The sequence below is a fragment of the Cibotium barometz genome, chromosome 63 (assembly GCF_041138505.1).
Source record: "Cibotium barometz isolate CiBa-2024 chromosome 63, ASM4113850v1, whole genome shotgun sequence".
In the NCBI taxonomy this organism is placed as follows: Eukaryota; Viridiplantae; Streptophyta; class Polypodiopsida; order Cyatheales; family Cibotiaceae; genus Cibotium; species Cibotium barometz.
This window is the reverse complement of record NC_141108.1, coordinates 24,207,482-24,222,388: the sequence shown is the minus strand read 5'-3', so window position 1 is coordinate 24,222,388 and position 14,907 is coordinate 24,207,482. Positions and strand designations below refer to the sequence as shown.

The following is a 14,907-nucleotide window of genomic DNA, read 5'->3' as shown; positions in this document are numbered from 1 at the left end:
AGAGAGAGAGAGAGAGAGTGGTAGAGAAAGAGTTACAGATAGTTAGAGAGAGAGAGTTAGAAAAAGGCTATATATATATATGTCAAATTTGGGAGTTAGAGGGTAGACATTGAGAGAGAGAGAGAGAGAGAGAGAGAGAGAGAGAGAGAGAGTGGTAGAGAAAGAGTTACAGATAGTTAGAGAGAGAATTAGAAAAAGGCAAAGAGAGTGAGTTAAAAAAAGGTAAAGAGAGTGATTTAGAGAGAAAAGAGAGTATCTTGGAGAGAGAAAAGAGAGAGTTAAAGTTAGAGAGAGAGTATCTTAGAGAGTGAGTGAGTGTTACAGAGAGTTAGAGAGAGAGTTGGCCAGATCAAGAGAAATAGAGAGAGTAAGAGAGCTTGAGAGAGAGAGAGAGAGAGAGAGAGAGAGAGAGAGAGAGAGAGAGGTGGCCAATTCAAGAGGAATAGAGAGAGTAAGAGAGATTAAGATAGCCACCAAGAGAGTGTGAGTGTTAGAGAGAGAGGGGGTGTGTGTGTGTTAGAGAGAGTTGGCCAGTTCGAGAGAAATAGAGACAACAAGAGAGAGTAAGAGAGATATCGAGAGATCGAGATCGAGAGAGAGAGAGAGAGAGAGAGAGAGAGAGAGAGAGAGAGAGAGATCAAGACAACAAGAGAGAGTAAGAGAGAACGAGAGATCGAGATAGAGAGAGAGAGAGAGAGAGAGAGAGAGAAGAGAGAGAGAGAGAGAGAGATTAGAGTTAGAGAGAGAGTGTGAGTGTGAGGTAGAGAGAGAGTTTTGTAGAGAGAGAGTGTGAGAGTGAGGTAGAGAGACAGTTACAAAGAGTTCGAGTTGGAGAAGAGTTAGAGAGAGTGTTCACCAAAATGAACACTCACCTTGCATGAGAGGAGAAGAAGTGAAGATGTAAGGGTCAATCATGCACTTAGCTAACCCTATGAGGGTTGACTCCTCGATGTGAAGTGCTCACTCCACCACCACTTGTGTCACTCAAGTGGAGCTTCTATGTGCTAGGTAGAGATTAAAGAGGGAAGGAGCTATGGAAAGCTAACCCTCTACCTCAATACCTTCATGTATCTTGGCAAGTTGAGGTTTCTACAAATTGGATAACCAGAGGTCCCCTAACACCTTAAGGTTTTGAGGTTTGGATGGCTAGAGCGATTTGTGGAACACCTCAATGAAGCGTGCTTGCACAAGAACACAACTGGGATGGGTGGCCTCTCGGGAAGCAGGAGGATCCATGGTTTCCAACACGGTATTAGATCCCAAGTTATGATGTTGGAAGCTAAGACCTTAACCAAAGTGTGGCTTGAGGGGGGGTGTTGGAGATGCAATCCACACTTCTAGAGAGAATGAGATCACGTGATGAGATTAGGTTTGAATCTTGGCAAGTTGAGGCTTCTACAAATTGGAGAATCGTAGGTCACCTAACGCCTTAAGGTTTTGGGGTCTGGATGGCTAGACCGATTTGTGGAGCACCTCAGTTAAGCGCGCTTGCGCAAGATTACAATTGGGATGGGTGACCTCTCGGGAAGTGGGAGGATCCATGTTTCCAACAGACACCAGACATATTGTTCACGCATGAGATCAAAAGTGATTGGCCTTGTGTTTGGGTTGGGCCGCGTGTATCCCCCACGCTGCCTTCGCAGACTTCGTAGGTGCTGCTTCTTCCAAGCATCTTGCTTGTGGTGCCGAAATGTGACTTTGGTAATGTGCTCCTTTTGGAGTTGGAAACCAAGTAGGATCCAACTCTACATCATTGATGTCCATATGATTTGTGACTTTGGTAATGTGCTCCTCTTGGAGTTGGCAACCAAGCAGGATCCAGATGGTGTGTTCAACCTCAGGGCAATCTAGGGGGTCACGCCAAATTAAGGGGGTTGAGTGGGGGATCCACCTCTTCTTGGTCTTGTGGTGGCTCTGGGGGAGTTTCTCCTTCCTCAAAGAAATATCAAGAGGGATTTGTTGGGGTTGGGGTTTTTGGCGTGGAGGGGTTGTCGATGGAGAGGGTTGCATATAGAGTGAGGCATCAAGCATGGTGGGTGGGCATGTCGATGAGGAGGGTTTGTCTTGGGGGAGTGTCGGTGGGCCCAACCCAATGTAAAGAGGGGATCAAGGTGGCATTTGAGAAGGAGGTGGTGAGGATAAGTGAGGAGGTGTGGCATGTGGTGGAGGGAATAAAGGAAGGGTGAGCGAGGACGAGGCTGGGGAGGGAGAACTGATGCCAAAAGTCATTTCAGCGTGGAGTGTGGGGGTGTCAAGTGGATGTTGCTGGGTGCCAGATGGTGGTGGGTCTGGCTATGGGGTTGGGGTTCCTAGTGTGGAGGGGTTGTCGATGGAGAGGGTTGCATACAGAGCGAGGCATCAAGCAGGGTGGGTGGGCACGTTCATGAGGGGGGTTAGTCTTGGGGAGTGTCGATGGGCCATTCTCCCCCATTTTATTATAAAAGGATGATATTATCAAAATGACCTATTGGGAGAATGGCACTAGGGAACTAGTGCCATTCTCCTCTTGGCCTATGGAGAATGGCATCAGTGCCATTCTCGCCCTCTAGATGTCATCACCCCATTGATCTTGACACTACTCCATTGACCTTGACATTCTCCCCAAGCTTGGATTTGGGAAAATAGCACCACTGCCACTCTGCATATAACAAACACCCTCAAAGCAACATTTTTCTCAATAAGTATTACTTTGTCTACATTTGACTTAATTTTGAATCCTCCTAATATGCTAGACAATGCAATTAGTGATGTTACTACCACACTACCTTCAAGGCTATATTTTTGATGCAACATGACACAGGTTGACCATTTTTTAAGGAGGATAATGCTTTATTGTGCACTTGCATTTTAAGGAGGATATGCAATGCTTTATTGTGCACCCTCTTACAATGGCTCCTTCACTAATTCATGTTCCTTCTCTTCGCATGGTGAAGTCATCACATTCAATTGAAACCTACAATGGGTTCATCATCATGCTTAAACACAATTACATTAGATGAGATTGCAATGCTTGTGTTACACTCTATTTCATGCTCCCTCATAGCTTCGCTACACAAATACATCAATTCACATAAATGTAATGTTCTAGTTGTTTCATTATTCAGAATCATTTGCTTGGCTTTTGTGATATGTTGAATACTTTTGGTGGGCACTTGTCCTTCAACTTTGATTGAAAAATGTTTAAATATGCAAGTTTTATTTACTTCTATTTAATTTTTATGGCCAAAAAAACTCTCTGACCCATGTTTTTCGCTCTCTTTTTTTCTTTTACGCGTTGAAAATAGCTACAACTGCTACAAATCATATAACTATGGTGGTAGCCACAGCTCTCAGCTATACATATCATATCACTATGGTGACAATAGAGTGCAAATTCCCTTATGTTCCACATGTCACCCCACACCTTGAGACCTTTCCTATAGATGCTCTTTGCAATGGAAGGAGAGCAGACAAGAAGTTTAAGCTAACTAGGAGATCAGAGGAGTATATATAGAGAAGCTAAAGCTAAGGTGGGAGAGATCAGGGGCCAGGTTTACCATCTCATATTGCAGGAAAAGAACAAAGAAGACCTGGCAATCCGCAGGGCCAGCTAGGTGGGATCTGCTAATGTGGAGGGTTTTGCACATGAAGCTTCTAGTCAAAGAAATATCCAGCAAATGGAAGGATGGTGTGCCGTGGTGCCCAAAGTGTAAGCAAAACAAAGAAACACTTTTTCATGCACTCTGGGAATGTAGAGCTATCTACCTTGTGTGGAAAAAGATGGAGAAGTTGTTGCAAAAATGTGGTTTTGTAGGCCCTCATAGGAATCAAGGGAAGAATGAATCCTACATTCTACAAGGTATGGCATGCCATGAAGCTAGAAACAAGATGGTACACAGAGGGATCCCTTTGATTAGTGTTGACCCAAGAGAGGATGTTAAGGCTAGCCGGATTAAAGCATGTAAACTCATAGGAAAACTAGAATTCAAGTACCTAAGTTAGTACGTAGCAGCTACCCCAAGGGTGATGTATCAAAAAAAATTTGGGTACTAATATAAATCTCTTTTGCATTTAAAAAAAAGACAATAGAGTGCAAATTTAGTAACCGAATGCAGCATAACAGAAAATTGGTCAAGCCATTGATGCCGGCGATGAAAGAGTCCATGGCTTTCTGGACGTGATCGAAGGTGAGCAATTGCTTGTGTCCGGTGGCCGAGACGTGGGCCAGGTGGACAACATTGCGGATCTCGCGTCGATGCTTGAGGAGGGGCTGGACCGCAACAGGGCGGAGGCCTACGCGGGAGAGCAGCGTCTCCCAGATCTTGACACGTTGCTCGTCGTTTAGAGCAGGGTAGGAGACACAGATCGTCATGCGCGAGAGGATGGCGTCGTCGAAGGACCTCACGCGATTGGTTGTGAGGAAGATCACGCCGCTGTGGTACTCCAGCATGCGCAAGAAGACTCCTGTCATTAGGTTGCGTGTCACATCTCCGCCCTCCCCTCGCCTCTCCAGGAACGTGTCCGCTTCGTCCAGCAGCAGGATAGCACGCCATGTGCGTAAAAGCTCCAGCAGCAGGATAGCACGCCATGTGCGTAAAAGCTCCAGCACGGAGCTCAGCCTGCTTTCTAGCTCGTCGGGCTTGCTGCCGAGCTCGAAGGCAGTCACGGACCAAAGCGGGCAGTGGAGTGTCTCCGCTAGTGCCTCCGCCGTCAATGTCTTTCCAGTGCCTGGTGGGCCATGGCACAACACAAGACAGCCTTTGCCTTTTGTAGCGATGGGGATCTACGCTAGAGCTAGCTAGTAGCTGCTGCAGCTTCTTCTTTGAAGTCTCCGGATTCTCCTTTGCCAGTAAGCACGTATTGCTCCACCAAGGTTCGCAGCATCTCTTTCTGATTGAGGCTTTGCATCTTGAGCGCCTCAAAGGCCTCCTCGTCAAACACGATCTCTTGTAGCCCGCACACCTCAAACCAACCCCATTTCTTGAGGGAAACAGAGAAGCCGTAGACTAGGGCGGCGGGAGAGAGCATGAGCTCTTCGTCATCGGGCTTCTTCAAGCGCTTGGGCGCTGCAGTTCCTGACAGGATGCTGCGAGGAGGCTTTGCATTTCCCAGCCTCGGGTAACCTGGATTCATCCTTGCAAAGTTGAGAAGATCAATGCCTTCCGCGTCTCAACCTGCTCCCAGAAGTTCAAGGAACCCTTGAACTGCATTAAGCAGAAGGACTCCCTCATGGCCACATTGTAGAACTGCGTGCCCATCGCCAGGAACCTAGCTTTCAAGTTTTTTTTTGCTGATCATATGGGAAGAATTCCAACGGGCACACGCTCAAGGAGGTTAAAGGAACCTCGCCATCAAATTTTGGTATTTCCAAGTCGACATGGCAGTGGTAGTACCTCTCCACATTGAAGTCCATGACGTTCAACACCACCTCAAAATATTTGAAGTGGTTCGATGGTCAGTCTCATAGCTGCCACATTTGACCTTGCCAAAACACTGCTGCTCGGTTATTTTGCACTTGTAGCAAACCTCCACTCCAGGCACTAAGAAAGTCCACAGCGTGTCGTAGGACACACACCCTTGCTCCTTCATCCTTGGATGTTGAAGCAATTCGTCCTTGAAATGACCCTCCATGAAACGCAGCAGGTGCCTCACAGACCATGTTGTTGCTGTTTGATCATTGCTAGCTGTAGACGAGATGTACTCGTAAAGGCCCTCTCGTGGATGTCATCCAACGAACTGCGACCCACCGAATGAGAATCTCCATGATCCTTCAGGACATGGGATGAATATGGTTAACTTGAGGAGTCAGAATTAGTCGGCAGTCTCTATTCTTTCCCATGAAATTATAATTTGCAGTACCTATAACTAACGAGGGTGGACAGGGCAAAGGACTTCTTAAAATGGTGAGGACAATATCTTACCATGGTCCAAGTGTAGACACCACGAAGCAATAGCTCAAAATCCAAACGATTAGCTGAAGGCCGAGGGCGGTGATGGGCGACTGCATCGGCAAGAAAGAAGCCACCTCGATCATGTTGAAAGTTATGATCAATATCCAATATATTGCCTGAGTTGCACGAAGCTCCCCTACGATTATCAATATGTCTCTCAAATCATTCAGTACTCACGACAAAAGCTCATAATTACATTATTGAGGTTACAAGATAACTATGTAACTTGTCCAAAACAATATTAGCGTCATTACGTTAATTGCAAGATTTGATAAGCTTTGCAAGATCATTCAATCAAAAGCATACGGGTAAATGAACGATGAGGAAGACTGCACATACCAAGGATTGTTGGCCGTCTCACAGCTGGTATTTCGATGGGTTTTCCTTCACTTCTAACGACCACTGGTTGGCTTCCAATGCGAATAGTTTTATCGGCATATACAAGAGGGCTCTCTTCAAGACGCTCTTTTGGTATTCGAGCGAAGATCGCTTCCAGTCCATTCTTGTGCTGTATTATAGCTCGGCAATTATAGTGTTAAAGTAAGAAACATATGATTACTAGTGAATACAACAAATCTTACCTTGATTCTAGTCTATACAATCTACATCTATCTATCTTCTATCTATACACAAGATAAAGGAAGAGTCCTATCCCTTTACTTGGAGAAAGGAGAGGGAGAATTTTTGAAAAGGAGAAAAGAGAAGAGAAGACAAGTGTTTGGGGGTTTCTTTCCCACACCCCTAGATGCATTGGGGCTCACAATTAGTTGTCACCATCAAACCATTTACTCATTGAGTTCTTTATATATATATATATATATATATATATAATACATTAGAAAGTAAATTGGTCACCCTTCCTCCCTCCTCCACACACACACACATGCATATCTTCTAATATTATATTATGAGCATGTGTAAGAGAGAGAATATACATACACACACATATATATTATGTAGATATGTAAGAGATAGAATATACATACACACACGTATATATATTATGTATGTATGTCACAGTGTATCTATAGGTATGTAAGCATGTATATATAAATAGATTTATATGTATATCGACGTATACATGTATGTTCATGCACACACAGACACAAGCATATGATACATGTACACACACATACAAACACACATACACACACTCGCACGCATGGACACACGTGCAACACATAGAGATATGCACACTTGCACACATACTGAAGCTTGTATATACACACATGTGTATACATGCACACAAGCACATAAATATACTCACATACACAAGTACATGTGTACACACATGGACATGCACACACTCACACACACATATGCACCTGCACGTGCACACACATAGATGTACACACGAGTATATTCACAGGCTCACACACACGTACATGTAGACAATCGCTATGGATATACATAAATAAAAACATACACACCATGTACACACACACAACAAATACACACTAACACATACACACAATTAAGACACTTGCACGACACATGCACGCGTGACGACAGTATACAATCACACATACATATATATGTGCACACACAATCACACACATATGTATGCAAAAGAGAAGACAAAAGACATTATATATAAGATACACTTATTTAAGAGTGAACACACCTCATCGTGCATCCTCACGTATTAAAATTTAATATTAATTAAAAATATAACAGTATATATGTTTATTTATTTTATAAATGCACATGTATATATAGGTATACGTCTTTAAATATAATAAAGCATAATATTATAGATAATATACATTTACATGTGGGTGTGTGAGAGAGAGAGTGTGTGTGTGTGTGTGTGCGTATGCACGTGTGCATGAGAAAGAAGTATGTTTGTGTGTGCATGAATGTATGTAAGAGAGAGAGAGAGAGAGAGAGAGAGAGAGGGAGGGAGGGAGAGGGAGAGAGAGAGACGATAGAGACATGGAAGTCTATGTGTGAGAGTGTGTGGGGGGAAAGAGTGTGTGTTTGCATTAGTACATGTGCATGTGTGTACATGTGTGTGTGTGTGTGTGTGTCTCGGGGAGTCACTCGTATAAATATGTAAGTATCACGTGGGTTCAACAGAAGGACATTTTAAATATTTAAAACTTACAGAAATATATTTACAGAGGAGATTTATTTATTGTATTTTAAAAAAAATTTACAGATTTGAATAGGAAAGGATACATTATATTCACTAAAAAATTCACAGATAAGGGACTTTTTAAATAGGCCTTGAACGCACGTGATATAGAGGATTTACATATAGTGACTCCCCGAGGTGTGTGTGTGTGTGTACGTGTGTAAGAGAGAGAGAGAGAGAGAGAGAGAAAGAGAGAGAAAGAGAGAGTGAGAGAGAGAGTTTCAAAATTTGAGAGTGTGTGCATGTGTATGTGAGAGAAAGAGGGTGTGCATGTGCATGTGTGTGTGTGTGTGTGTGTGTGTGTGTGTGTGTGTGTGTGTGTGTGAGAGAGAGAGAGACATTACATGTAAGATGCATTTATTTGAGAGTGAGCACACCTCACCACTCATCCCTACCATTAAAATTTAATCTAAATTTAATTAATTAAAATTATATATATGTGTGTAAATCTATATATCTCACTTAAAATTTATATATTAAGTGTGTGTGTGTGTGTGTGTGTGTGTGAGAGAGAGAGAGAGAGAGAGAGAGAGAGAGAGAGTTTCTATGTGAGAGAGTGTGCGTGAACAGAGAGGGAGTGTCCCGGGAGTGTGTGTGTGCTACATCACAAACAATTGCTCACTTCTGTTCATCACCTCCATGTTTGCTAGATGATGCATAGTTGCTTGTTGTTGCAACTTCCCACTTTGAATATCATTCTGCTTTTTGTAGTAGTCCTTTGCCATGTGTCTTGGTTTGCCATAGTAATAGCACTCTATGCTATTTGCATTTTGATTTCTTTGCCAACCACGTTGGCCTCTTTGGCTCCCCCTGCCTCTAGACTGCCTCTAGACTGGCCTCTTCCACTTGTGTATGATTGTTGTTGTGAATCATTGGACTGTTGTTGTCCATATTTCTGATTTCCTTGTCGGCCACCACATCAGCCTCGACCACGGCCTCTACCTCTACCTCTACCTGAATTAGAGTAGAAGGCCTGTTCCGATGTGTTCTTTCTTTGTGAAGAAGAATCCTCACCTAAAGCTTTTCTTCTATGATGAGCATAGATATATCAAGTCCCGAAAGTTGGAAATATTCTCTCTAACTGCAATGGAGGTCTTGAATGGCTTGCACTCTTTGCCAAGCCCATTCAAACAGACACTCACCAAATCATCATCCTCCACTGATACATTGATAGACCTAAGGGATTCAACAATGCCCTTGATCTTTAAGGCATATTCATTGATGGACATGCTTTTCTTTTCCACAGTATGCAACTCTTGCTTTAACTGCAACTTCCTTGCCTTTGTGTTAGTCTGTGTAACATCTGAACTAGATTCTGCCATGCCACTGCTGGAGTGTTTACATCCTGTATGTGTCCTATCATAGTGTCTGTGACACTAATTGAAAGCCAGTACATGACTTTACTTGCACCCCAATTCCAATCCTTGAATGCCTTTATATATGCAAGAGTGGCATTCTCCTCAGATAACTCTGCAGGCTCCTTATTGTCTCCTTCTACATAATCCCAAAATCCTTTACTCCATTAGGAAATAATTGGTCATTATGAACTTCTAGGCATGGAAGTTATTCTTATCTAGCTTCTCACTAACAATTTGATTAATTCCGTCGTCATACATGTTTTCCTGCAGCAACCAAATAACCTGCAAACATACAACTTCTGTATACAACCTGTAATATAGCAGTATCTCTTGTAACTGCTGCAGTAGCGGTACTTCAGCACAACTTGTGTGTCACCAAATGTGACCAGAGTACATGTACATACACCCAATATCAACAATACATGTGCACACCCTATCTGCACTTCCAAAATGCACTGCTGCACTGCAATAACCAGATTTGGGACAGAAACAGTTCTCTACCCCCAGAACTTCCAGAACACTATCGAAAATACCCTGCAGTGGTGACAAAACGGGGCCCGTAGCGCACCCGAAACGCGAATCCAATAGGACAGTGTACCTACCCTGTAGGACAGTGTACCTACCCTGTAGCTTCGCTCCCGCGAAGACAGCTCTTCAATCAAAGATATGTAGCTCCCTGAGCTACTGAGAGGGTGTTGTACCTAAACCAAGAAGAGGAAAGAGATGATGGTGCTCTTACTCGTGTAGTGCCGCTTCCTTCCTTGCTTGTTTTTGCCTCTTGCTTGCCTTCTTAGCTCGCACACGAACCAGGCTCTGATAGCATAAAGAGAATGTAGGGGGAGAGGGAGAGCTTCAAACCCTAGCAAGCAAACACACACACAAGAGAGAAATGGGTAGCTGAATCTTCTTCTATCTTCTTCTTCTCTAGTCAACCAACATAACATAAAGATAAAAGTACTCATTATATGGGTTAGTACTCAACTACTATAATATACAAGGGTCGGTCCATAATGTGAACCCGACTAAATGAGCTGGTGCTATAACCATGCCAGTCTCTAGTAATCCAAAATGGCTGCTGTCACACACAGCCTATCATTCCACTAGTCACATATCACCCATAATCTCACCAACCATGTCAGTGGTGTAGATGCGGAAGCTATCACCACCCAGGCGGGTCATCCATGTCCGTCGTAGCACTAGCTAAGCTATGACGAACATTGATGATCGTTGTAGCTCTATTGTACTCAACCAACATAACATAAAGATAAGAGTACTTACTATATGGGTTAGTACTCAACTACTACAATATACAAGGATCGGTCCATAATAAGAACCCGACTAAATGAGCTGGCGCTATAACTATGCCAGTCTCTAGTAATCCAAAATGGCTGTCACATAGCCTGTCATCCCACTAGTCGTATATCACCCATAATCTCATCAACCATGTCAGTGGTGTAGATGCAGAAGCTATCACCCAGACCTGTTTTTAAATGGCTGTTTTATGTCAAGAATGCTGGGAAAGCATTTTGACCGTCTTGTGAATGAGGTCCATCCTGCATAGACAATGGCACTTTACCAACATACGCAATAGGATGCGCAGTATCATCACCTGTTTCTACATAACTTGGTTTTTCCATTTTCTGTATCTCTCTAAACCACTCAGCATGACTGGTCATGTGGTTAGAGGTGCAAGAATCTACATACTATATATCTTGAGATCCTGACATATCCCTTGTTTTATGGAACTAAGCATGTGTTGCATCACAAACAGTTGCTCACTTCTGTCATCACCTCCATGTTTGCTAGATGATGCATAGTTGCCTTGCTGCAACTTCTCACTTTTAATGTCATTCTGCTTTTTGTAGCAGTTCTTTGCCATGTGTCCTGGTTTGCCATAGTAATAGCACTCTATGCTATCTGTATTTTGATTTCTTTGCCAACCACCTTGGCCTCTTTGGCTCCCCCTGCCTCTAGACTGGCCTCTTCCACCTGTGTATGATTGTTGTTGTGAATCATTGGACTGTTGTTGTCCAGAATTCTGATTTCCTTGTCGGCCACTACCTTAGCCTCGACCACGGCCTCTACCTCTACCTCTACCTGAATTAGAGTAGAAGGCCTGTTCCGATGTGTTCTTTCTTTGTGAAGAAGAATCCTCATCTAAAGCTTTTCTTCTATGATGAGCATAGATATATCAAGTCCCAAAAGTTGGAAATATTCTCCCTAACTGCAATGGAGGTCTTGAATGGCTTGCATGTTTTGCCAAGCCCATTTAAACGGAAACTCACCAAATCATCATCCTCCACTGATACATTGATAGACCCAAGGGATTCAACAATGCCCTTGATCTTTAAGGCAAATTCATTGATGGACATGCTTTTCTTTTCCACAGTATGCAACTCTTGCTTTAACTGCAACTTCCTTGCCTTTGTGTTACTGTAACATTTGAACCAGATTCTGCCATGCCACTGCTGGAGTGTTTGCATCCTGTATGTGTCCTATCATAGTGTCTGTGACACTAATTGAAAGCTAGTACATGACTTTACTTGCACCCCAATTCCAATGCTTGAATGCCTTTATATATGCAAGAGTGGCATTCTCCTCAGATAACTCTGCAGGCTCCTCATTGTCTCCTTCTACATAATCCCAAAATCTTTTATCCCATTAGGAAATAATTGGTCATTATGAACTTCCAGGCATGGAAGTTATTCTTATCTAGCTTCTCACTAACAATTTGATTAATTCCGTCGTCATACATGTTTTCCTGCAGCAACCAAATAACCTGCAAACATACAACTTCTGTATGCAACCTGTAATATAGCAGTATCTCTTGTAACTGCTGCAGTAGCGGTACTTCAGCACAACTTGTGTGTCACCAAATGTGACCAGAGTACATGTACATACACCCAATATCAACAATACATGTGCAAACCCTATCTGCACTTCCAAAATGCACTGTTGCACTACAATAACCAGATTTGGGGCAAAAACAGTTCTCTACCCCCAAAACTTCCAGAACACTGTCGAAAATACCCTGCAGTGGTGACAAAACGAGGCCCGTAACGCACCCGAAATGTGAATTCGATAGGACAGTGTACCTACCCTATAGCTTCGCTCCCACGAAGACAGCTCCTCAATCGAAGATGCATAGCTCCCTGAGCTACATAGAGGGTGTTGTACCTAAACCAAGAAGGGGAAAGAGATGATGGTGCTCTTACCCGTGTAGTGTCGCTTCCTTCCTTGCTTGTTTTTGCCTCTTGCTTGCCTTCTTAGCTCTCACACGGACCAGGCTCTGGTAGCATAAAGAGAATGTGGGGGGAGAGGGAGAGCTTCAAACCCTAGCAAGCAAACACACACACAAGAGAGAAATGGGTAGGTGAATTTTCTTCTATCTTCTTCTTCTCTACTCAACCAACATAACATAAAGATATTAAGAGTACTCATTATATGGGTTAGTACTTAACTACTACAATATACAAGGGTCGGTCCATAATGTGAACCCGACTAAATGAGCTGGCGCTATAACTACGCCAGTCTCTAGTAATCCAAAATGGCTGTCACATAGCCTGTCATCCCACTAATCACATAACACCCATAATCTCACCAACCATGTCAGTGGTGTAGATACGGAAGCTATCACCCACCACCAGCGGGTCATCAATGTCCGTCGTAGCACTAGTTGAGCTACGACGGACATTGATGACCGTTGTAGCTCTACTCTACTCAACCAACATAACATAAAGATAAGAGTACTCACTATATGGGTTAGTTCTCAACTACTTCAATATACAAGGGTCGGTCCATAATGTGAACCCGACTAAATGAGCTGGCGCTATAACTATGCCAGTCTCTAGTAATCCAAAATGGCTGTCACAAAGCCATTCCACTAGTTGCATATAACCCATAATCTCACCAACCATGTCAAGGATGTAGATGCGGAAGCTATCACCCAGACCTGTTTTTAAATGGCTGTTTTATGTCAAGAATGCTGGGGAAGCATTTTGACCGTCTTGTGAATGAGGTCCATCCTACATAGACAATGGCACTTTACCCACATACGCAATGGGATGCGCAGTATCATCACCTGTTTCTACATAACTTGGTTTTTTCATTTTTTGCATATCTCTAAACCACTCAGTATGACTGGTCATGTGGTTAGAGGTGCCAGAATCTACATACTATATATCTTGAGATCCTGACACATCCCTTGTTTTATGGAACTAAGCATGTGCTGCATCATAAACAGTTGCTCACTTCTGTCTTCATCACCTCCATATTTGCTAGATGATGCACAGTTGCCTTGCTGCAACTTCCCACTTTTAATGTCATTCTGCTTTTTGTAGCAGTCCTTTGCCATGTGTCCTGGTTTGCCATAGTTATAGTACTCTATGCTATGTGTATTTTGATTTCTTTGCCAACCACCTTGGCCTCTTTGGCTCCCCCTGCCTCTAGACTGGCCTCTTCCACCTGTGTATGATTGTTGTTGTGAATCATTGGACTGTTGTTGTCCAGAATTCTGATTTCTTTGTCGGCCACCACCTTAGCCTCGACCACGGCCTCTACCTCTACCTCTACCTGAATTAGAGTAGAAGGCCTGTTTCGATGTGTTCTTTCTTTGTGAAGAAGAATCCTCACCTAAAGCTTTTCTTCTATGATGAGCATAGATATATCAAGTCCCGAAAGTTGGGAATATTCTCCCTAACTGCAATGGAGGTCTTGAATGGCTTGCACTCTTTGCCAAGCCCATTCAAATAGACACTCACCAAATCATCATACTCAACTGACACATTGATAGACCTAAGGGATTCAACAATGCCCTTGATCTTTAAGGCATATTCATTGATGGACATGCTTTTCTTTTCCACAGTATACAACTCTTGCTTTAACTGCAACTTCCTTGCCTTTGTGTTAGTCTGTAATATCTGAACCAGATTTTGCCATGCCTGTATGTGTCCTATCATAGTGTCTGTGACACTAATTGAAAGCCAGTACATGACTTTACTTGCACCCCAATTCCAATCCTTGAATGCCTTTATATATGCAGGAGTGGCATTCTCCTCAACTAACTCTGGAGGCTCCTCATTGTCTCCTTCTACATAATCCCAAAATCCTTTACCCATTAGAAAATTGGTCATTATGAACTTCCAGGCATGGAAGTTAATCTTATCTAGCTTCTCACTAACAATTTGATTAATTCCGTCATACATGTTTTCTTGCAGCAATCAAATAACCTCCAAAAATACAACTTCTGTATGCAACCTGTAATATAGCAGTATCTCTTGTAACTACTGCAGTAGCGGTACTTCAGCATAACTTGTGTGTCACCAAATGTGACCAGAGTACATTGACATACACCCAATATCAACAATACATGTGCAAACCCTGTCTGTACTTCCAAAATGCATTGCTGCACTACAATAATCAGATTTCGAGCAGAAACAGTTCTCTACCTCCAGAACTTCCAGAACACTGTCGAAAATACCCT

The 14,907-nt window shown here is 43.1% G+C and overlaps 2 protein-coding genes across 3 annotated transcripts; both read right to left on the bottom strand.

Moving 5' to 3' along the window:
• Window positions 1-2,883: 2,883 nt before the first annotated feature.
• On the bottom strand, window positions 2,884-4,762 carry LOC147603863 (uncharacterized; the record flags this gene model as incomplete). The annotated part of the gene is made up of 2 exons (XM_086796334.1): window positions 2,884-2,953; window positions 4,086-4,762. Coding segments are annotated over 2 exons (747 nt in total), but the record flags the coding sequence as incomplete, so codon positions are not given.
• LOC147603862 (uncharacterized) lies at window positions 4,630-6,571 on the bottom strand. Of its 2 annotated transcripts, none has more exons than XM_086796145.1 (3): window positions 6,270-6,571; window positions 5,901-6,066; window positions 4,630-5,747 (listed from the first exon to the last, which is right to left on the bottom strand). In XM_086796145.1, the coding sequence occupies exon 3, from the start codon at window positions 5,110-5,112 to the stop codon at window positions 4,774-4,776; it is 339 nt and encodes a 112-aa protein (XP_086652271.1). In that variant the 5' UTR covers window positions 5,113-5,747; window positions 5,901-6,066; window positions 6,270-6,571; the 3' UTR covers window positions 4,630-4,773. The 2 variants fall into 2 exon arrangements, with proteins under 2 accessions (XP_086652271.1, XP_086652272.1); XM_086796146.1 differs by having other exon boundaries at window positions 5,901-6,046.
• Window positions 6,572-14,907: the final 8,336 nt, after the last annotated feature.